This window comes from Ictidomys tridecemlineatus, chromosome 8, assembly GCF_052094955.1.
Source record: "Ictidomys tridecemlineatus isolate mIctTri1 chromosome 8, mIctTri1.hap1, whole genome shotgun sequence".
Taxonomy (NCBI): Eukaryota; Metazoa; Chordata; class Mammalia; order Rodentia; family Sciuridae; genus Ictidomys; species Ictidomys tridecemlineatus.
This window is the reverse complement of record NC_135484.1, coordinates 99,287,284-99,312,384: the sequence shown is the minus strand read 5'-3', so window position 1 is coordinate 99,312,384 and position 25,101 is coordinate 99,287,284. Positions and strand designations below refer to the sequence as shown.

At 34.9% G+C, this 25,101-nt stretch overlaps 1 protein-coding gene across 1 annotated transcript in view; it reads left to right on the top strand.

Annotated features, from left to right (window-relative positions):
* Positions 1 to 1,141: 1,141 nt before the first annotated feature.
* Fbxo9 (F-box protein 9) overlaps positions 1,142 to 25,101 on the top strand; it is a 40,785-nt gene continuing 16,825 nt past the window's right edge. Inside the window, exons 1-7 of the mRNA XM_013355827.4 lie at positions 1,142 to 1,929; positions 6,819 to 6,905; positions 8,989 to 9,147; positions 12,211 to 12,268; positions 14,559 to 14,658; positions 17,315 to 17,445; positions 18,176 to 18,290. Coding sequence (XP_013211281.1) covers positions 1,927 to 1,929; positions 6,819 to 6,905; positions 8,989 to 9,147; positions 12,211 to 12,268; positions 14,559 to 14,658; positions 17,315 to 17,445; positions 18,176 to 18,290 — 653 coding nt within the window. The 5' untranslated portion in view covers positions 1,142 to 1,926. The remainder of the gene's footprint in view (positions 1,930 to 6,818; positions 6,906 to 8,988; positions 9,148 to 12,210; positions 12,269 to 14,558; positions 14,659 to 17,314; positions 17,446 to 18,175; positions 18,291 to 25,101) is intronic.

Here is a 25,101-nt window from a genome sequence, read left to right as displayed (position 1 = left end):
ACAATTTTTAAAATAACTAAAATGATTAGTTTTTAGTCTAATTGTCCAGGCAAATCTACCTCACAAATGGAACAAACTTTCTGGAAAAATTACAGCCCTGTAAATACAATATGACAAAATACAATCCTGTAATGAGGGCTATTTGATACAGTGGAACTGATCTAAATGAGAAAACTAATAGCTGTGAAGTATAACAGTATTTTAATAAAACGAGTATTCAACTTATCTTTATAAATATTTATTTTTATTATTTAATTACTTGCTAGAATAACAAAAACCATCTGAGCTAATTGACCAGACCACCTTAAACATGCAACACTTTTCAATAGTTCTCAAACTATTTCAAATCCCATTCTTCGTTTGCAAAATTGATATTTAGAATTCAAGAGTCCCTTTAATCATTTTCTTCTGCTATAAATCCTAAACTTTTTCCTCAATTTAAATTTCAAAATTCAATTTTAAAGAGGTCATTGGGAGGAAATTTTTTCTTAAAAAGACTTAAAATCTATAGTCTCCTTTTAAAACTATTAAATTGTTGGCCTCTGATAAATATGGGGGTACTTTTTTATAGATAGTTAGTTTGGGGTATAAATAAAAACACACCCAACCAAAAGGTGTATCCTAAAATTAAAATATAGCATTTGGGTTTTCTTATTTGTAGCTCAACAAACCCTGCCCGTTTTTTGTTTGTTTGTTTGTTTGTTTTTTGGCATCCAGTTCTCTGCAGTAGATGCATTTCTAGGCGCTTCAGAATAAAATAATGAAATTTAAATTCTGTGAGCTTGCTAAATATGGGTTCTTGGAATCCTGGTGACCATTAATCGCTGGCACTTACAGAAACTTTAGAAACTCTTATTTGCTAAATGAAGGTAAGAGGCTATGTCGCCTATATGTTTTCTTAAAACATACACCCATAAAGATTTGTAGTGCTAAACCAGTGGGCCTCCCCTTCAAGTGAAATGAGGTGTTTGAGCTTTAAGAGGTGGGGCAAGCCGGTGAGTAAATCCTGGCGCGCGGCGTGCAGTAGCGGACTATAAATCCCAGAGTGCACCGCCAGCCCGTCTCGGCAGGACTCCAGCTCCGCCAGAGCTGCACGCCTCCCCCATTGCATTGTGGGATCTGTAGGGGGAAGCACCTCACTTTGGCCGTTTTCCTACCCTCCTGCAGCGCACATAAGCGCATCCTTTCCTCAGTCTTAAGAGTCTGTGCTCTTAAGATTAATTTTCATAACAGCCTATGAGTGCGGCTGCATTTCTGGCGCGCGCACACACAGAGTACCCAGGGCGGTGTCGCGATCTTCTGGAGTCTCGGGTTTGATTCTCCTCCGGACGGCTTAATTAGGGCTTACCCTCAAATTTAGGAGAAAACATTTTTTTGAGTTAATGTCTGTTCGCATTTCCCTGGGTGTTCACTGGGCCGAACACAGGGGACAGAGTGCCGCACTCCGGATTCTGGTCGCGCACATAGTAGGCCGACGCCCCGCTGGCCCGTAGCTAGGGCAAAGCGGCCGGACAGCCCGAGGCGCGCACCGACCGCGGAGGCGACACTGCGCATGCTCGGTGCGTCGGCGCAGGCTTCCGCAGCAGAGCGGGCAGCTCCGCAGCGGCGTCTGAGGTCTCCAGCAGGGCCGACGCTCTGGTACTCGTACGGTCCTCGGTGGGCAACCGGCGCCCCTCCGCAGCCCGAGTTCCCGGCCGCCGCTCCAGCGCGCCCGGATCTGGCCCCCTGTCCTGCGAAGATGGCTGCCGTACGCCGGGCCCGCAGTTACTGCCGCTGCCTGGTGCGCTTCTCCGACCGAGAACTCTGCTAAGCCCAGCTGCAGTAGACAGGCAGGAGTAGACACCCGACACCGAGCACCCCTCTCCAGGGGGGCGGTGCAGAGGGGGCGCAGAGAGCCCCTCGACCGCGGCCAGCCGCCCCGCCAGCATGGTAACTTGGGGAGGGGGTCCTGGGGACGCTGCGGGGCGGGCGCGGGCGCGGTGTGCAAGAGGGGCCGGGCCTGGGGCTGAAGGCCGAGAGGGAGCTGCACGGTCACCACCAATATAGGGCCCTGGTCTGAGGGGGAGTGAACGGGATACTGGTTCTGCAGGTTCCTAGGGTTCATTTCTGGTAAACGACACCCCCACCCAAGTGAGCCCTGATGTGAGGAGAGAGCGTTTTGCAGTACATCGCAGAAAAATGCCCCAGACTTACTAGGCAGAACTAGTCTCGTCCCTCTAAAGTGATTTTATCAAAAGCAGTGTGCTTTTGAGGATTGAGGTGAGCATTCCCAGCAATCGAATTCGGGAGGGAGCCCTGGCAAGCAGACACTTGTTGATTACTCCTCTTCTGGAAAGCAAAGCCCACAGAGAGGCGATTCCAGCCCTTTTCAGGAGCTCTGAGTTTAAACGCAGTGCCTGGCTAGGATATTGGCAGATGGTCCTGGCGGAGTGGGGATGGAAAGATCCTGTCTCACTTTCATGGCATTGAGGGCCTAAGCAGCTTCTTTAAAGTCCGAAAGGAGAAACAGCTAAGCTCTAGAATTTGACAGCACAAATGTCATGGAACTGTTGCATGGACTATATAGTCCTTCCCCTGTGCCTTTCTTTGGTATGGAATAAATTGTCCATCTGATAAAAGTACTCTGGCCAGGACTGGATGAATCAAGAATGAAATAGTACCACACTAGCTCTTAGAAAACTCAAATATTTATTGAATAAGCAAATGGCTGAATGCATTTATTTCTTGTAACTAGTGTTGGATAATGGAAAAAGAACCATTTGACTCTGTCTCTAAACTTTGAGTCCTTTGCCTGGAATTAAGCTCTTAACCTTTATGTTAATCCTATCTGCCAAATAAGTAAAATGAAGACTTGAGCTCCTCAACACATGTACTATTCTAGTGAAAGGTGATATTTAGATCAAATTCAATTATGAAGAAAAGTGGAAACTTCTGGGTGGTAACTGAGGACCAACTTATTTCAAGTACGATTTGAATTGACCAAATGTAGTAAAACAACAATTTTTTACTGTCAAAATCAAGGTAATGGCTGGAACTCATAATATTATAACACAAAGTTCAGGGGAGAAGGAAGATGTTGCCTTGTTACAGTTTTCTCCATCCTTGAGGTATGCACTATATAGTCACACGACATTTTATTAATTCAACTAATTTTTTTGAGTACCTGTTTTCAGCCTGGTATGGTGTTAGACTTTAGTATAATAGATTTTCAACGAAATCTGTAAGGTGATTTATGATAAACTTTTGATCATGAAATGTCACATCTGAAAAGGGATCTCAGAAATCACCAAATCTCTTCACAGAAGTCTCTGAAGAGGGGACAGCTGAAGCCTAGATGGGCCTGTACTGTGAATCAAGCAATGTATTGGCCCTAAGGTTACAAAGATGACCAAAATGCATTCCCTGTCCTCAGTGCACTAACTCCAGTGAAGGAAACAAAAATAATTTATCAGTATTAGAGGACACAAAACGGATAATTAGAAGAGCTGACCAAGAGCACTATCTAGAGAAAGCAGGGGCATTTCTTCAGATGAAGACAGCATAGTCTCATTGCTAGGCAAGAGAAAGAAAGGTACGTTACTAAAAAAAAATTCCCTATAGAACCCTTTTCTGCCATTGGCAGTGCTTCGAGTTTACAGTAATAAATCAGGCTCCTGAGAAATACACTTCTCAAAGAGATCTATACATTTAGTCCCTTGTATTTTCCTACTAGTAATGTTCTTAGTAGATGTGTTAGCTTCCTGTTAGTATAGCAAAATACTCTGAGATAAATTTTTGAAGACAAGGAGTTTATTTTGGCTCATGGTTGTAGAGGTTTTACTTCAATATCCAGTGGCCCCATTGCTTTGAGCCTCTAATGAGGTGGTACATCATAGCAGGAGCACATGGAACAAACTGCTCAGCTTATAGCTAATAAGCAGGGAAAAAAGGGAGTCGCATTACTCATTTGGAGGGCACATCCCCAGTGACTTAAGGACACTTACACCTGCAAGCCTCCACATCCTAAATGTTCTGCCAAATCCCAGTAGTGCCACCCTGGTAACTGAGCCTTCAACACATGGACCTTGGGGGGACACTAAGCCAAACCAAAGCAGTAGGCAAAGCTGCCAATTTAACTGCCTCATATTTATTTTTTTACTGGTTTAGCCTTCACAGTTACCAAGTATTTTACTACCTACTAATATAACTAGTTCAAGTGTTAAAAGCATCCCTACTTTGAGTCTGGCTTCCAGAGATAAGATACAAAAGACTTATTTATGTTGCACTGTAATGTAGTGCAAGTGTATCAAGTTTTTGTGTTCAAAGAACTGTGTTATAGAAACATTTTTTTTTCCTGGAAATAATTTACAGCTAAAATTTGCAATCATAAAACTTGCCAACTTTGGAACTAGATAAAATTGTTTTTATTATTAATTCTAGTTAAACTTCAACATAATTTTCCTGATTGCCACATTTCTAAATAGGACTGAACACATTGAATATTGAGCAAATTCTGTTTGCTAATAAGTCTGTTAGCTAACAGACTGAGCTGAGGCAACATTTTCACTAGAAGGTAGGATTCATTTTAACAAACATTGAAAATAAAAGGATAAAATGGATGGATTCCAACATGAGACCTCTGTTAAGTCCAAAGCCACACACACAATTTCTAGTCCAGAATTATTCCACCTTAAACCACTCGAATATGTAAAAGTTGGATTATAAGACAAATAAAATAGGTTTCTTGTTATAATTCTTTGATAAGCTTTTCTAGTACATTTAAAATATTAATAAGCAGAAGTCATATTTATAGACAGCACATTTAATAATGTGCCTGTTATAAAAAAGAAGGTCTATCTTTCTATGGACTAGTTTTTCATTTTTGTTTTTCCTCCCTGTGATGCTGGGGATCCAGCCCAGGGATCATATGCTAAGTAAGTGTTCTACCACTAAGCTACACCCCCAGCCCTGAACTGTAGTCTTAAGCCATCCATAAAATAAAAACTGTTTATATAATTCTGTACCAAAACTAAGCATTTTCTGAGCAAAATTGTTCTTTCTGACCACCTACTAAAACATGGTAAACTAGTGTCCAGTGGAGTTGATTTTACAGTATTAAAAAAATTGTATCAAATTTTATCTGATTGGTTATCATTAAACTTACCAGTGTAGAAGATAATCTATGGAAAAACAACCCTGTTTCATTAATATGAAACAATATTCTGGTTTAAGAACTTGCTGAAGTTTGTGGGCACTAAAAATTATTTGAGGGTTTTTTTGTTTTGGGGGGTTTTTTTTGTCTGTTGTACTGTAACAATTGTGTTTAAAACGTCTGCCATTTCACTTTGTCAGTGGCATTTCAGAACTTCCTTTCTGGATGGAAAATGCAACCTCACCCAAGAGGTAGTCTTGGGTAAGAAGAAAATAAACCAAAATCAAATAAGCCTGTCTAGATCTAGTCACAATTTATAGGAAGTAAGAGGACAAAGGAACATATTTACTAATGCTGCAAACCATAAAGAAAAATGTCTCCTTTTCACCACAAATAAATTATTAAAAAGAGAAACAAGACATTCTAGCAAACACCTGTAATTTTAACTACTAAGGAGACTTACTCAAAAGGCTAATGCAGAAGAATCCCAGGTTCAAGGACAGCCTCAGCAACATAGCAAGACCCTGTCTCCAAAAAAAGGACTATGGACATAGTTTAGAGGCAGAGTACTTCCCTAGAAGCTTGAGGCCCTGCGTTCAATCCCCAGTATGGAGGTGTGCACGTAGAGGGAGAACAACAGAATGAGAGGATTACAAAAGAATTGAAATGTACCAATAAACTATGATATGGATACCTTATTTGAATCTTTTTAAAAAAATCTTATTATACATGACAGTAGAATATATTTGACATATTTGGAGTAGAACTCAATCATTCTTCTGGTTGTATATAATGTAGAGTTACATTGGTTGTGAAATCATATGTACATATTGAATCTTAATTTCACAAACTATTTTCAGAAATATGAATACAATGAATGGATATTTGATATTGAGAAATATTTTTTTACATAGATAACTTTTAAAGCTGAATCATAATTAGTTGGAGATTAATTACACTATTCTCCTTACTCTTGAGTATATTTAAATATTTTTCTCATAAAAAGTTAAGACAATACTTTGTTGTTGTTGTTATGGAACCAAAAAGGAAAACAGAGATGTTGTATTTTATTTCATCTTTTTCTAAGAAAAAGTGAAATAGTTTAGATAATAAATTAATGCTTACAGGATATATATTGATGGAGGAATTGGCTTCATTTACCTAATTATATTAAATCTTTTATTTATAGTAATGGAGTTGAATTATTTTATATAAGATAAGATTGATTGGGGGATGAATGGAGTTGATGTTAAATTTTGGGGAACAGAATGTTAAGATTCATGGTGATGTTAATACTGTGATTTTGAATTAACAATATGCCTTTCAGACTTATTTTCCTTTGGAAATAAATAGTAAGGTCCCCAATGCACCCTACAGCCTTGCTTTTTAAAGAGGATTCCACTAACTATTGATATTGTGGTATTAAGTACCAAGTAGCTGAGTAGGAGATTAGATTACAAAGGGAAACACTTATGCAGTATACATGAAAGTGTATTAATCCTGGGGCTGGGGTTGTGGCTCAGAGGTAGAGCGCTCGCCTGGCATGCATGAGGCACTGGGTTTGGTCCTTGGCACCATATAAAGTAAAATAAAGACATTGTGTTCACCTATAACTAAAAAATAAATATTAAAAAAAAATTTTTTAAAGTGTATTAATCCTTATGTTATTTTGTTATTTTTTCCTCAGGCAGAAGCTGAGGAAGATTGTCATTCTGATACTGTCAGAGCAGGAGATGATGAAGAAAATGAAAGTCCTGCTGAAACAGATCTGCAGGCATGTATTTTCAATTATATTTTTGATTCTTATTCCACTGCTTCCCATACATAAACAGAAATTGGTCATGATTATGGAAATTTGCAGGTTTGTGTTTGTGTTGAATTTAACTATTTTCATATTGCTTTATAGAATACTTATATAACATAACTTATAGATTTCTTTTTCTATGAAAGAAGTATTAATTATTGCCATGTTATTATATGGTTTTGAAGTATTCAAAATAAGGCTTAAGCATCACTCAAAACTCATAACTTTAAAGAAAAAGATTGATGAGTTTGACCTGCTAAAAGTTTTAAAACCCATATAAAATAAAGTTAACAAATAGCTAAGAACAACTGTTTACCACATATGGGCAGAGGATTCATATTCTTAATCTGCTGACCACTCTTGTAAATTAGAGGAACATGGGGTAGAAATATGTGAATAGACAGTTAACAGAAAAGTACCTATAATCCCAGTTATTGAGGAGGCTAAACAGGAGGCTAAAACTGCAAGTTCAAGGCCAGCCTCAGCAATTTCAGAAGTCCAAAATAGGGGAGGAGGTGGGTGCTCATAGGTAAAGTGCCCTTGGGTTCCATCTGGAAAACAAATTTTTTTTTTTAAATCTGTATGGTGAATAGTGTTTATTGCTGAGCAGGCTATGAGATCACTCATGCAGTATACATGAAAGTTTAAATTGCCACAACTTTCTGGAAGTCAGATTGGCAATATGGATCAAAATGAAAACCATGCATTCCCCTTGAGTAACAGTTCTAGTACGTCATCCCTAAGGAAATAATGGAGGAAGTAAGTAAATATGCATAAGCAAAAATGTTTATATGCAGAAGTGTCACACAACCTAAATATCCACTTCTTTTTTGCTTAGCACCTCACTTTTGTTGAGACTGACTTTGAACTCATGATCCTCCTGCCTCAGCTTCACAAGCCTCTGGGATTAAATGCTTGTGCCACCAAGCCTAGCTCTAAATATCTACTTCTTTTGTTAAATAATTATGCATCCATAAGATGAGATACACTACAGCCATTTAGAAAGATGGAGTAAATCTTTGTGCATTGAAATAGGGAATTCATAAGCTTTCTAATACTTGTTTATTTGGAATGCTATTGAAGATTCTGTAAGAGGTATGTATATGACATGCTAGAACCATGTGTGGGAACCAAGCAGTGTCCAGGAATAGACAAACTATTTTTAAAACATTTTATATTTACCATTAAGAAGGAATCTAACAATAATACAGTTCTATTAACAATAGCTATCTTTGGGAGGGAGGATACCCCATTGTGGACTCAGTGGGAAAGAAGCAGAGGAGTGGAGATTGCCATGCTAGTTTTATTAGGCATTTAGCATCAGTGCCCAGGGCAGTGTGATCATGCTGAGACAATACCAAAAGGGCTGACAGTTCAGGGCTGTTTTCAAACAATTCTTCAGAAATTTGGGGTTACAAGTTCTTTATTCCCGAAAAAAGAGCTCATCATACTCTACCATATATAGGTCTTCACATTTTTGTTTTACATATTTAATATGGTAGGTGTTAGAAAAATTTATATTCTCTTTGAAATAGAGAATTTTATTAAAAGAAATACTTTGAACTCACCTACAGAACTTTTAGCAGCATTCTTTTTTTTAATATTTATTTTTTAGTTGTAGTTGGACACAATATCTTTATTTATTTTTGTGTGGTGCTGAGGATTGAACCCAGGGCCTCGCACGATAGCAGCATTCTTAATGTCTACCAAAATAATAAACTTATTAACAAATTATTGGGAGCTTTACATTTCAGTCCCTCAGTCATGACTTATATTTTTAATTCTAATTTAAATTTGGCTGTCCAATACTATTAGTTCTTTTGCTGTATAATCAGACTTATTTGAGGTTAATTTTAATTTTTTAAGATTTTTAAGTAGAAAATTATTTGAGAAGATGATAAATATTTATTGGGTAGTTAGGAATTTATAAGACTGTTTTCTGGTCTTAGAATAACAAGAATATACCTGGAAATAGATGTTGGAAATATTGATAAATTGTTCCAGAGTTTAGCTACTCTTCTTTAATATGTCCTAAAATGCTTTTCCCTTTTAGGCACAACTCCAGATGTTCCGTGCTCAGTGGATGTTTGAACTTGCCCCAGGTGTAGGCTCTAGCAGTTTAGAAACTCGACCTTGCAAAGCAACAAGAGGCTCTTTACTGAAAGCAGCAGCAGATACCAAAGGAAAACAAGAACTGGCAAAAGAAGAAAAGTTAAGTATTAATGACATTTTAACAAATTACTTTTTTTTCCCCACATAGAATTTTCACTGACATAGTAATTATTTATCATACTCTGGTGACATAAACATATAATTCGTAAAATAAAAGAGTTTTTCTTTATGTAAAAAATTTCAACTAAAATGCCAGTTTATACATTCTTAATTTTCAGGTGCTTTTCTTGATACCACTGCCATGGGCTTCTCTCCCTGTAGATATGTTATCTTCATGGTATTGTCTTTCGTTAATTTGTAGAACCTTTAGGATCACTTGGTCTCTAAAAGATTGATGCCTCTGAATTTATTGATAGAAACCCAGAAATAAAAAAGAAATTGTTCAAATATTAATGCCTTTTCAAAGGCAATCTTTACTTCGTGTAATGTTTCTTTATATTTTAAGTTGAACATATTATAATGCTATATTAGTTATTTTTTTTTAAAGAGAGAGAAAGAGAATTTTTTTTTTAATATTTATTTTTTAGTTTTCGGTGGATAGAATGTTTTTGTTCGTATGTGGTGCTGAGGATCGAACTCGGGCCGCACACATGCCAGGCAAGCATGCTACCGCTTGAGCCACATCCTCAGCCCCTATATATTAGTTATTTTGGAAAAAATTTGAATGTGCTTACAGTGAAGATATTTTGAATACTAATTGCTCACTGCTCTCCTGTACTTAGTCACATGGAGTAAGCACAGCACACCATTTCATTTTTCATTATCCTCATTTATAGAGGCTTCATCTTCACACAATCAGATCCAAGTTTTTATTTATAATTACTCATTAAATAATTGACATTATTATGATGACTAAAATCTGCTAAACTTGTTTTAATTTTTATTTAGAAATAATTATAGGTTCACAGATGCAGGGAAGTTCCATGCACCCTTCACTTAGCCTTCCCCTACTTTCCTTAGTAATGTTTTACCTAAGTGTAGTACAGAATCAAAAAAATAGGAAATAAACGTTGGTACAGTCCTTAGAGCTTATTCATATTCTCTGGGTTTACAATTACTTATCCATGTGTATGTGTATAAATAGTTCTATGTAATTTTATCACATGGGTAGCTTATATAACCACTACCACAATCAAGATATAGAACTTGTCTCCCCATTGGAGGTGGCACATGCCTATAATCCCAGAAGCTTGGGAGGCTGAGGCAGGAGAATCTTGAGTTCAAATCTAGCCTCAGCAACTTAGTGAGGCACTTAGCAACTCAGCAACACCCTATTTCTAAATAAAAAAATTTTAAAAGGGCTGGGGATATGGCTCGGTGGTTAAGCACCCCTGGGTCAATCCCTGGTACAAAAAAAAAAAAAAAGATTTTATTGTAGAATGAGCAGATTGCAATCTGGAATATGGATGCTATGATAGATCGTTAGGCATATTCAGGGAGGCAAATGAAATGTTTTAAAAGGTACAATGAATACGATTGCATAAGTTGTTTTGAAACAATTAACCTTGTATTCAAGAGTTAATAACAACTGTGGTATCAACTTAAGGTTGACAGGCAATTAACTGTTGGGCAAATGTTCTTGTAGAAGTATTCTTTGTGAGCTGCCATGGTTTTTGGGCAAGTTTGCAGTTATGGCAGAGTCTGTTCTTGTTTTCAGGCAAATCATATGTAAGAGCCTTTCCCTCATGATCCTCCAGCTTTATTTTGCTAAAGTCGACATAGTGACTTCATTTAGAGTCTTGACAACTTTCACAAATTATTTTATTGTCTGAAGGATCCTTTATTCTTATAGTTATGCTGTCCCTTTCCTCCCACTTTCCCCAGCTATTCCTAACCACTGGCCACTACCACTGATCTGTTCTTCATTTTATAATTTTTACATTCCAAGAATGTTTGGAAAGTAGCATCACACAATATATAACCTCCCGAAGTTGACTTTTTCAGTGGACATAATTCCTTTGAAATCTGTCCATGTTGTGTGTCATCAGTTTGTTCTCTTTTATTTTAGGGTAGTATTGCCTGGTATAAATGTTCCCCAGTTTTTTTTTTTTTTAACCATTCACTGGTTGAAAAATATTTCATAGCAGTTGTTTTTTTGTTTGTTTTTTAAGAGAGAGTGAAAGAGAAGGAGAGAGAGAATTTTTAACATTTATTTTTTAGTTTTTCGGCGGACACAACATCTTCGTTTCTATGTGGTGCTGAGGATCAAACCCGGGCTGCACGCATGCCAGGCGAGCGTGCTACCGCTTGAGCCACATTTCCCAGCCCATCATAGCAGTTTTATTCACAATTTTATTTATTGTGAATAAAACTGCTATGAATATTTGTATGCAGGTTTTTTTTAACGAAAGTAAGTTTTTATTTCTCTGATATAAATACCCAAGAGTGCAATTGCTGGATTCTATGGTAAGTACATGTTTTGTCGTAAGAGAAATTGCCAAACTTTTCCCAAGTGTCTGTATTATATTTCCACCAGCAATATCTGAGGGATCCAGTTTCTATGCATCCTCATTAGCATTTGGTATTGTCACTACTTTTTAATTTTTGCCATTCTAATAGGTGTAGTGATATCTCATTGTGATTTTAACTTGCATTTTCTTAATGGATAATAATGTTGCATATCTTTTCATGTGCTTTTTTTCCCATCTATACATCTCTCTGTAAAATAATGTTTATGCCTTTTTAAAATGGATTGTTTATGTTATTACTGTTGAGTTTTGAGAGTTCTTTATGTATTCTAGATACAAGTCCTGGAGTTTTCTAGAACAAAAGTTTTTTGATGAAGTCCAGTTTACCAACCAACTTTTTTCTTTTATGAATCTTGCTTTTGGTGTCAAGTGTAAGAACTCTTTTTACATAATCCTAGGTCTCCAAGATTTTCTTACATTTCTTTTCCTCTCTAATAATTTTATAGGTTTAACATTTGAGTCTATGGTTAATTTTGAGTTAATTTTTATGTAAGATATGAGATTTAGATCGAAGTGCATTGTTTGTCTGTCAGTATGCAATTGCTCTAGCACCATTTGTTGAAAAGACTACTGCTGTCCATATTCATTTTTAATACAGATTTTCAAAAGTTATTTTCCACTTTTTATTTTTATAGGCTCGAGAACTCTTCCTAAAAGCAGTAGAAGAAGAACAAAATGGAGCTCTCTATGAAGGTAAAACTCAAGGCCCAAGATTATGTAGTTATGACTTTTTTTTAAGAACAACTCTTTGTTGTTTGATTTTTTTTTTAACTAAATCTTATTTAGTATAGAACATCAATGTTCCTATGTTTGAAATGAGTTTTTAAGTCAAAAAATTTTAAGACTTTATTTCTATACAACTTGTCTGTTTCAAAAAATAATTTCTGGGAAACATTGTATTGGAAGGATGAGTAAAACAATTCTTTTCTACATTTAGTTTTAGTGTTTATTCTTCATTAATAAAACCTTAAAAATTGTATTCATCTTAAAATAGGGTATATTTTCATAGGTGAAAGTTACTTCAAAGGAGGGGAATATAAAGGATAAATCAAGGAATACATAGATGTTTTTCTTTTTGAGTTCTAATTTACATTTTGTCAAAGAATATGCTTCATCTTTAATAGTTTCTTTTAATAACCCAATAGAAATTCATATGTGTTTTCATTTTTTATGGTAAATATAATCATGGGGAAAATGTTCTTGCTTGAAGCATTTGGAAATACCAAAAAAAAAAAATAACAACATTTACTTTATTTACTTGCAAGTTTCTTACACATTTTTAAAGGGTCCAGTTGGTCACATCTCTACTCAGTCTTCAGTCTTGTTTGTAATACTTCAGATTCAGCTTAAAATGTGGTAATTCACCCAGAATGAAATAGAACATAGCAAAAAAAGGCAATGCTGGAGGCATCACAATACCTGACTCCAAATTATACTACAGAGTTATATTAACAAAAAGTGCATGGTTCTTGCATAAAACCACACATAGACCGGTGTTACAGAATAGAAGACACAAAGACAGATCCATACCTACAGGCATCTGATCCTTGACAAATGTGCCAAAAACATACATTGAAGAAAAAAGAGCCTTTTTAAAACAAATATTGCTGGGAAAACTACTTATCCATAAGTAGAAGAATGAAACTAGACTCATATCTCTCACCCTGCACAAAAATCAAATTAAAATATATCAGATATCTAGATATATGAACAGAAACTATGCAACTCCTAGGAAAAAACTTAGGGTCAACACTCTAGCATAAGCAACAAGTTTCTCAATAGGACCCTTAAAGCTTAGGAAATAATGCCAAGAGTTAATATGGGACAGCATTAAATTTAAAAGGTTCTGCATAGCAAAGGAAACAATTAAGAATGTGAAGAGAAAACCAACAGAATGGGAGAAAAATCTTTGCTAACTACTTTTCTGACAAGATTAATATCTAGAATATATAAAGAAGTCAAAACTTTACAACAAAAAATCAAATAACCCAATTTATAAATGGGCAAATGAATTAAACTTCTCAAAAGAAGGAATACAAATGACCAACAATATATAAAATGTGGTTTATATACACAATGGAGTTTCATTCAGCCATAATGAAGAATGACATATTATTTGCAGGAAAATGGATGGAACTAGAGAACATTCTGATAAAATAAGTCAAACTCAGAAGGTCAAGGGTTGTATATTTTCTGTCATGTGGAAGCTAGAAAGGAAAAAGAAAAAAGTGGGGGTGGATCTCATGAAAATCAAAGGAAGATCAGTAGAGGAAAGGGACCAAGTGGTGGGAGGGAAGAAGTGCTGGGTAGTGATATTAGTCAAATTATATTGTGCGCATGTACAAATATGTAACAACAAATACCATCATTAATGCACCAGTTTTTTAAAAGGTGGAAAAAATGAACATGGCATAATATATTGAATAGAATTCATCCAAGGGGAAAAAGAACTAATTAGCCTCCGCAGCCCCAGATTACTTACAGTTCTAAACCACTTGGCCAGGAGGGTTATAAAAAAATCGGTTTTAAAGTTATTTAGCTAAATAAGAAGCAACTAAGCTAAAGGAAATTGAATTTGAAGGTAAAATTTCAAACACTCTCTGTTACATCCAGTAGGAGGCACTTGATTTTAATAGCTGTGTCTTAGAATGAAAAATTTGCTTAGAAATTTTTTTGTTGGGGCCGTAGAAATTGCAATTTCAGAGTCAGAAGAAAGACTTCTGAAGAGAGACATAAAAGGGTGAGGAAAACCATGAGATGGGAAAAAAGATACCAGTAACACATTAACTTTAAGAGAAAAAATTTCCAAATCTTCTAGTAAGATTTGGAAATAAGTTTGTTCACTAATCTTCTATTGCATCTATAAAAAGAGAGTTTGGCTGTTTGTAAAGAAATTTACAAAATTAAACTACAGTTAAGGGTAATCAAAGGAAATGACAAAAATGTGTGGTCCCAGCTAATTTAGCTTTATTTCTTCTTTTAGCCATCAAGTTTTATCGTAGGGCTATGCAACTTGTACCTGATATAGAGTTCAAGATTACTTATACCCGGTCTCCAGATGGTGATGGCGTTGGAAACAGCTAGTGCGTATATAATTTGATAGACAGTAATGCATAGTGTGTTAAAGTTAAGTGTCTTTGCCATGCTGACTCTTAACATGATGAGAAGATGGTGCTAATTCTGTTAAGCTATGTAGTATTTAGTATATCCTTATTTATAACTTACAGAAATTTTTAAATTAGGAAACTCTTAGATTAAAATATGAAAATGTACATTTTAAATAGCTTTAACAAAAGTAAGGTGATGAATGTGTTAAATAAAAGCAGTGATTGCTGAAAGGAGTAAAATAAAGAAATCACTTCAACCTTATAAAACATTTGAAATAAAAATACTAAAATATAAAATAGGGCTAGTTGACCAAATGTTAATAGTGGTTAAAATCGGATGGTGTGTACATGAAATTTCATTACATCAGTCTTTCTGCTTTTATGTTTAAACTTTATTTATTTATTTTTTATTTTTTTGCAGTACTAGGGATTGATCCCAGAGGCACTTTACCACAGAGCTACATTCCCAGTCCTTGTTTTCTTTTTTTTATCTCACTTGAGTTGCTGAGGCTGACCTCAAACTTGCAATCCTCCTGCCTTAGCCTCCAAGTTGCTAGTTGTGTGCCACAGAGCATAGCAAAACATTTTACATTTTAAAAGTGGGATTTTATTAGGAAAATGCTGAACTCTAACAAAATATTAATCTCATAAATTCTAAAGTAACATTGTTTAAAACTATAGGTATAGCCAGGCAGGGTGACATAGGCCTAAAATTCCAGCAAATTAGGAAGCCCAAGAAGAAGGATCACAAGTTCAAGGCCAGCCTGGACAACTTAGTGAGACCTTGTCTCAAATTTAAAAAAAGACTGGGGATGTAGCTCAGTGGTAGAGTACCATTGAATTCAATTCCCAATACTTTAAAAGAAAAAAAAAAAGATGTAAGATGGAAATATTTCTAAAAGAAATTGCATTTCACTCTGTAGATGTTATTTGCATCAAAGTTATGAAGTTACACTAAAGGTTTAATGTGAACAAAGACCAAGAGAACATATTTTTAAGCCAATGTTATCAAAGATACTTGTAAGACAATTATAAAATTGTTTTGGTCCAATACCTCTGTCCCCAAGAGTCCATTTTGATGATATTAGAAGGAAAGGGTGTCTGTACCTATGGGAGAATGTCAGGTTTTAAAAATAGACTTTTGGTAAGGAGATTTTGACTATTACTATATTCATTGTCATGAATAATTAGGTTACGTTTATCAGTGGTATGTGCTTATTGCCGTGTGTGTGTGTGTGTGTGTGTGTGTGTGTGTGTGTGTGTGTGTGTGGTTCTGAGGATTGATCTAGGTCCTTATGTATATTAGTCAGGTGCTCTACCACTGAGCTAAATTCTAAGCCATTTTAATTTTATTTTTGAGACAGGGTCTTGCTAGCTTGTCCAGGCTGGCCTTGAACTTGCAGTTCTCCTGCCTTAGCCTCATTAGTAACTTAGATTTTGGGCATGCATTTGCCAGTGTTTCTTAAATGCATGTGTGATGTGTGTGTATGTGTATATGTATATGTGTGTGTGTATATGTGTATGTGTATATGTATATATGTACATATACACATACACATATACCCATACACACACATGTATATATACACACATATATAAGCATTTAAGAATTGGATAAACCATATTGTAAACATCCAATGAAGTCAATATTAACTGCCTGTTTGAGTCTTTGATCTAACAATATTTTTCACCAAATTGGAGTTAACAGTGTGAGAGAGTTCATACTTAAAATGAATCATTTGGGCTTTTTCTAAACCTTCTTTAAGTTTGGATAGAGTCATTCAGAGCTAGGTCTTTAGCTAATTTAAAAAAAAAAAAAAGGCTGAGTGCTAGTCAGTTTTTAATTACCTGATTGATAACTTACCTGATTGATAAGATAGTCTGTTTTTAATTACCTGATTAATAAATGTTGGAAGTTTGATGGGCTTATTATTGTTTGGTTTTTGCCTTCCCTAGTAAAATATTAGTAAACTAGCCATTGAGTCCAACTAACCTCAATCAGACTTGCTTTTTATTGTATTATAAAAAAACCCTTTCTGGTTCCCTTATTTCTCATTCAAGCCTTTAAATCTGATCATCTTTAATGTTAATGTCAAGAAAAATGGAGAGCTAGACTTTAAAAATTCTTAACTACACATTGTTATATCATGGTAGGTGATACATGTGGACCCTAAGATCTTTCCAAAGTAGATGTTTTCTTTTAAAAGATAATTAGATATATCTATAAGAAAAATCTTGGTAAGTAAGTACCTCGAATGATATCAGTATATTTGATTTTTATCTAGTTAGAAAGAATTTAGATTACTTAAAGAATTACTTACGTAAGATTTTCAGTTCATTTGACAATTTTCACTTAACTTATAAAATGTCTAAAATAAAACTAAGTAATCTCATTACCTAAATCCCCAAACTCTAATTCTTAATGGGTTATCACTGAAATGTTTTTCTTTGAAAAACTTGGTGTGATAACTCCTTTACAAGGCAGGATAAACTACTATTGCAGTTTTTTAAAGCAGTAAGAAGCTTGTTTTTAATGACTTTCTAAAACAGATTTGAAAGTGTTATGAAAAATCAGTTTCTAAATTTATGTTCATAGTCTGAGACACTTTATTCATCTCCCTTCTTTTTTCAGCATTGAAGATAATGATGATGACAGCAAGATGGCAGATCTCTTGTCCTACTTCCAACAGCAGCTCACATTTCAGGAGTCTGTGCTCAAACTGTGTCAGCCTGAGCTTGAGAGCAGTCAGACTCACATATCAGGTGTGGATTCTTGGTTGTTTTTACCTTAGGTTGAAGTTTTCTGGACCTACATATTGCCAGATAGTTGCAATATGGTGAAAGATCCACTTACCTAGATTTGTTTGTATATACTAATAAACTTTTCAAAATCTGAAACAGATAAGAGTTGAAATGCAATTGTTCAAGGATGCCATACTTTTTTCAGTGAAGATCTGAATGGGTCAGTTGGAGTTGTTGAAGTAGTCCCCAGAAAATTGGAGTAATGCTGCTACCATAAAGATTTTACCAGGGTAGAAAATAGTCCTGAGGCAGCCAAATGTTTTGAAGAAAAATTGTTGAATATTGTTAAAGAATTTTTTAGAGGAAGACAATTTTAAAGTTTTCAAGAAAATAATTCTTTAGTGTTAATGAATGCAATATGGATCACACACATATACTAGATTATTTTTCTAACATTTATTTTAGTATAACTCCCTGGTAAAATAATCTTACAAAGGAAAAGTGTGCTTTATAGAAGTAACTTCAAATTTATTCTCTACTGAAAAAACAATGATATTTGTCTTTTGATGCTAGGAAATATTGATAGTATTGGGTAGTTAAATACACTAATGCTATATCTCTGAGCAGTACTAACAGTGTGATTTATACATTTATAAATTTCTAGTAATGCACAAATGCACTGAGAATGTAGTTTTTTTTGACAGTGCAATGACAAACAGGAGAGTAATTGAAGGATGATTTTCTTTTGCAGTGCTGCCAATGGAAGTCCTGATGTACATCTTCCGATGGGTGGTGTCCAGTGACTTGGACCTCAGATCATTAGAGCAGTTGTCTCTAGTGTGCAGAGGATTCTATATCTGTGCCAGGTGCTTCTTTTTTTAAATAACTCATGAAGTGGGGAAAAGGATTATGATTTTCTGCCAGTTTCGTTGAAGAACTTGGTTGGTGTTTTGAGTAAAAGCTTAGAATGAACAAAAGTTTTGCAAAGCTATATTTAGCATGATTTTTTAAAATAACTTAGCATTTACGATTAGACTATTTCCAGGGTATAGAAAAAATATGTAGAAACGATGCAGTCTCACATCCTGCTTCCATAGGGTTTATATGCCAGACTAGCCCACTTGGAAAAAATAATTATATTAGAAAAGTATGTTCAAGTTATTTTTTTGTTTTATTTTTTTAAAACTGAATAATTTGTTCTAATTAGTTATACATGACAGGAGAATACATTTTGACACATTGGACACAAATGGAGCACAACTTCTTCTGGCTGAACATGGCATAGTCACACCAGTGGTATAGTCATATATGTATATAGGGTAATAATGTCTATCTCATTCCACCGTCCTTCCCACCCTCACACCCCATCCTTTCCCTTTACTCCTCTCTGCCCAATCCAAAGTTCCTTTATTCTTCCCGCCCCTCCCAATATGAATCAGCATCCGCTTATCAGAGAAAACATTCAGCCTTTGCTTTTTTTTAGGTTTGGCCTCTTTCACTTAGCATATTTTCCAGTTCCATCCATTTAACCTACAAATGCCATAATTTCATTCTTCTTTAAGGCTTAAGTTATTTTTATAGTGATTCTAAACCCATTAAGTGATAATGATTTGAATTTATATTGTACAAGAACTTTCTTTTAATAATATAACTTTTAAAATATTTTTATGTGAAAAATAGTTGAGTATAAAATTGTTTGAAGCTGATCTTCATGTTTCTTATATAAATTAATATATGTAGTCCTTAGAATCTAGAATCTTTTCATGTCTGGTTGTTAAAATTCAGATGCATTATTTTTTTAATAACCTAATTCCATTTGGAATCTTATTTTGCATAAAATATTAGAATTTCTTAAAACCTTTGTTTTTGCTCATTCTCTGTGTTATTCTACTTAACAAGTACCTATTAGCACATTTTATCCCATTATCATTCCAGATGTAGAGCACCTATGAACACTTAAATTGAGCATTATTAGTTTATTTTAATATATCTGTGTCATTGAAGTATTGGCAGAATTAAAAACTTGTAATTTAACATGGTAAGCAACTGTTGAATCACAACCAACCTTTCAAAATTGGAGATTCAAGCAGTATTATTCCACTTATTATGTATAAGAAACAAAAATTTGGTTAAGAAAGGAAATTTTCAGGAATAAAATTTCATGTGTCATAAAAATGAGAAAAAAAATTTAAATACACATTTCAACATAAATTTTGAAGGATTTATCTTTTCAAATCTGACACCAATATAAGTAGATTTTGCTTCTTTAAAACTGGGTATTTTAAGTTGTAAATGGAGTTAAACATATTTTGAGCTTATCAGTATCATATCAATTTTCAATACATCTTTTATTCAGCTCATTTTACTAATTCCATAACAAAGTTCTGTTGGGTTTGGCTTATTCTGGAAATTTATTCCCAGTTTGACCATTTCACTAGTTATGCAATTGACATTCCTACTCAGCCACCATTCTGCATGAAAAATTGCAGTGGCATTTTGCATGGCCTTGTTGCTTTCACTCTTCTAATCCTAGCACATATCTCTATAAATCCTCAGTAATTGGGTTTTTAAAATTTTTTATTTTTAAAAAATTGCGGGGCTGGGGATGTGGCTCAAGTGGTAGCGAACTCACCTGGCATGCGTGGGACACTGGGCTCAATCCTCAGCACCACATAGTTTTCGGTTATGTCCACCAAAACTAAAAAATTCTCTCTCTCTCTCTCAAAAAAAATTGACAGAAAAAATATGTGTATTGCATACAGCATGATGTTTTGAAGTATATATACTTTGAAGTAGTTTATTTTAATGCACCTGTGTCATTAAAGTATTTGCAGAATTGAAAACTTGTAATTTAAAATGGTAACCAACTGTTGAATCACAACCAACCTTTCAAAATTGAAGCTTCAAGCAGTGTTATTCCATTTATTATACTGTGGAATGGTTCAGATAATTATCATTTTGTGATGATAGTACTCAACATCCACTCTGCATTTTCAAAGGATATAGTTATTATTAACTCTAGCCACCTGCTATACAATAGATTTCTTGAATGTATTTTCTTCTGTGTTTATATATTCTTTAATCAACATCTTTCCCTTCCCTCCTGAACCACCCCTGCTTCTGTTAGCCACCATTCTGTTCTCTACTTGAATGAGATCAATTTTTTTTTAAAAGAGAGAGTGAGAGAGGGGAGAAAGAGAGAGAGAGAATTTTTAATATTCATTTTTTAGTTCTCGGCGGACACAGCATCTTTGTTGGTATGTGGTGCTGAGGATCAAACCCGGGTCGCACGCATACCAGGCGAGCGCGCTACCGCTTGAGCCACATTCCCAGCCCCAGAGATCAATTTTTTAAAAAATTTTTTGTTATAATATATTCATATAGTCACATAATAAAATAATATAATTTGATCAATTTCAATCCCCAGTCTATCCCCTTTCCCCCCCTTCCTCTCCCTGTTCCTCTTCTATTCTATTAGTCTCACTTCTATCTTTTTTAGTTTGTTATAATTAGTTGTACATGGCAGTGGAATGCATTTTGACACATTGTATGCAAATGGAACACAACTTCTCATTCCTTTGGTTGTACATGCTGCAGAGTCATACCACTAGTGTAATCACACACGTATATAGGATAATAATGTCTCATTCTACCTTCCTTCCCTTCCCCACCATCCCACCCCTCCACTCATTCTCCTCAACCTAATCCAAAATTCCTTCATTCTTCCCTACATTATCCTCCCTGCCCCACTGTGGATCAGCATCTGCTTATCAGAGAAAACATTTGGCCTTAGGTTTTTTTGGGATTGGCTTATTTCACTTAGCATGATGTTTTCAGTTCTATCCATTTACCTGCAAATGCCATAATTTCATTCTTCTTTAAGGCTGAGTAATATTCCATTCTGTATATGTACCACATTTTCTTTATCCATTCATCTGTTGAAGGGCATCTAGGTTGGTTCCATAGTTTAGCTATTGAATCAGCTGGTTTTGTTTGTTTGTTTTTAGTGAGATCATGCAGCAGAGTCTTTTTGTGTCTGACTTATTTCACTTAACATAATATTCTCCATTCTTTTTTTATAGCTGAATCATATTCCATTGTGTATATGTACCACATTTACTTTATCCATTCATCCCTTAGTGGACACTGAGGTTGATTCTGTATCTTGCCTGTTGTGAATAGTGCTGTCGTAAATATGCAAGTGAATATATCTCTTCAACACACTGATTTCAGTTCTTTTGGATATATACCCAGAAGTAGAATTGCTGAATCATATGGTAGTTCTAGTTTTAATATTTTGAGGAATCTCCACACCAATTTCAACAATGGCTGTACTAACTTACACTCTCACTAATAATTCATAAGGATTCCCTTTCCTCCATATCCTTGTCAACACCTGTGATCTTTTCTTTGTTTGATGATGGCCATTCTAATAAGCATGAGGTAATGGCTCATTCTGGTTTGGATTTAAATTTCCTGATAGTGATGTTGAGGATTTTTTCATGAACCCATTTTTCATTTATATATCTTATTTTGAGAACTGTTTCAATCTTTTGCCTATTTCTAAATAGGGTTATTGTTTTCTTACTATCAGGTTGATTGAGTTACTTACATATTTTATATGTTAATATCTTACCAGGTATATAGTTTACAAATATTTCCTCCCATTCTGTAGGCTCTCTTCATCCTAATTATTTCCATTGCTGTACAGAAGCTTTTTAATTTGTTATAATCCCGTTTTTTTATTTTTGGTTTTATTGCCTGTGCCTTTGAGGTTGTATCAAAAACTCTTATCCCTGATCCATGTCATGAGCTTATCATATACGTATGTTAGTAGTTGTATGATTTGCGGTCTTTTAAATTTTTAGTCCACTTTGAGTTGGTTTTGTATATGTGTGAAATAAAGGTCTAATTTCATTCTACTGCACATTTAATATTGTTTTCCCAACACCATTTATTAAAGAGACTATCTCTTCTTATGATTCTTTGTACTTCTGCAGTATCAGTTATAATGACTGCCTTTTTGTCTCTGATTTTGAGTCTTCTCTCTTTCCTTAGTCTGATTTTAGGTTGAGTTTTTTTCCTTGTTTTTTTTTTCTTTTTTCTTTTCTTTTTTTTTTTTTCAGTTCCTTGAGGTGCAGTATTTAGAATTGCTTTTGCTGAATTCCATTGATTTGGGTATGTTGTGTTTTGTAAGACAGGTTGGTGTTCGGTGAACACCATAAGGTTTGTTTATCTGGAAAAGTCATTTTTTTGAAGAACTGCTTAGCTTGATACAGTATTGGTTGGCAAGTTTGTTTTGTTTGTTTGAATTTTTGTGTTTATTTACTTTTTAATTGATTCACAAAAATTAAAAAATTGTACATATTAATGGAGTACTACATAATTAGTGTTCAATATACATATATATCACATAATGTTCAAATAAGGTTAAACATTCTCACTTTCTCAAACATTGTTTCTTTATGGTGAAGACTTCTAAAATCCTTTCTTCCAATGTTTTGAAATGTACAGCATATTATTGGTATCTATAATTACTCTACTGTGCAATAGTGCATCCAAGCTTGCTCCTATCTTATAATTGTTTAGTACCCTTTGATCAGCCTTTCCTCATTCCTCCTCCAGCTACTTTCCCCAGCCTTTGGCAATCAACATTCTCCTAACTTCTATGAGATCAATTTTTTTTATATATATTTCACATAAGTGAGATTATGTGGTGCTTATCTTTCTGAGCCTAGCTTATTTCACTTATTTAATAATGATTTATGTTTTCATCCATGTTTGCTACAGATGACAGGATTTCCCATTTGTGGCTGAATAGCATTCCATTGTGTATATGTATCCTGTTTTCTTTATCCATTCATCAGTCAATGGACATTTAGGTTGTTTCCATTTCTTGGCTTTTATGAATAATGCTACAGGGAACATGGGAGTGCAGGTGTCTATTCAACATATTGATTTCATTTCCTTTGTATATATACCCAGTAGTGTGATTGCTGAGTCATATGATAGATCTATTTTTAATATTTTGAGGAACCACCATACTGATTTCCATAACAGCTATACCAATTTACATTCCCACCAACAGTGTTCAAGGGTTCCTTTTTTTATCACATCCTTGCCAGCATTTGTTATACCTAGTCTTTGAAATTGGCCATTCTTTACTGGAATAAGGTAATAGTTCATTGTGGTTTTGATTTGCATTTCTGCTAATTACTGATGCTAAGCATTTTTTAATGTACATATTGGCCATTTGTATTTTATGTCTATTGAGATTTATTACCCACTTTGTTGTTGTTGTTGTTGTTGGTACTGGGGATTAAACCCAGGGGGTACATCTTCAGCCTTTTTAATTTTTTTGAGACAGATCCTCTCTAAGTAGCAAGGCCTTGAACTTGGAATCCTCCTACCTCAGCATCCCAAATCTCTGAGGATACAGGTGTATGCCACTGTGCTGGCCTATTACCCACTTTTAATTGGGTTATATTGAGTTTTTAGAGTCCCTTATACATTTTGGATATCAGCTTGTTGTCAAATATGTAGTCTGCAAATATTTTTTCCCATTCTATAGGATATTCCTTTATTTCTGTTCTGTGTAGATTGTTATCTTTGCCGTGCAGAAATTCGTCAGTTTGATATAATCCCATTTGTCAATATTTGCTTTTGGGGGTCTTGTCCAAAACATTCGTGCCCATTCCAACCTTCTGAAGTTTCTTCTATGTTTTCTTCTACTGTTTTCATAATTTCAGGTCTTACATTTAAGTCTTTAACCCATTTTGAATTGATTTTTGTAACTGGCTTCCTTAATCTTTATACAAAGAGCCAATTATCCCAGCACCATTTACTGAAAAGGTTATCCTTTCTCCAGTGCATGTTCTTAGCCTCTTTATCAAAAAATCAGTTGGCTAGAGATGCATGGGCTTCCTTTTAGGACCTCTGTTCTGTTCTATGTGTCTGACTTTATGCCAGTAGTATGGTGTTCTGATTACTAAAGCTCTGTAATGTTTTGAAGTCAGGTGGTATACTGCCCCTTGCTATGTTCTTTTTACTCAGTATGATTTTAGCTATTCTGAGATTTTTGTGCTCTGTATAATTTTAGAATTGGTTTTTTTTTTTTCTAGTTCCTTGAAGAATGTCATTGGTATTTTGATGGAGATTGCATTAGATCTGTACATTTTTAATTGTTTTGTTTTTTAGCTTCATAGTAATATGAATGGTTTACCCATTCAGAGCATTCTGAATTTGTTTGTATAATTACTTTTAACCAGTGAGTTTTCTTCTTTCTTAGTAGTATCTGTTTCAGTTTGAAGAACTTCCTTTAGCATTTCTTATGGAATAGGTTTGGTGGAGATACATTCGCTCAGCTTTTGTTTAGGAATGTCTTTATTCCTCTTTCATTCCTAAAGGATATCTTTCTTTTCTGGGTACAGTATTTTTGGTTGACAAGTTTTTTCCTTCAGTACTGTGAAAATCTCATGCCACTTTCTCCACTTTCTCCTGGCCTGTAAACTTTCTACTGAGAAGTCTGCTGTCAGGAGAATTGTAATACCACCTGATTATTTTTTCTGTCATTTACCTTTGAGAGCTTGATTATAAGCTGTCTTGGGGTAGATTGGGTTAAATTTTTCTGGTAACCTTTCACTTTTCTGTATAAGGATATTTGTATCCTCTAGGTTT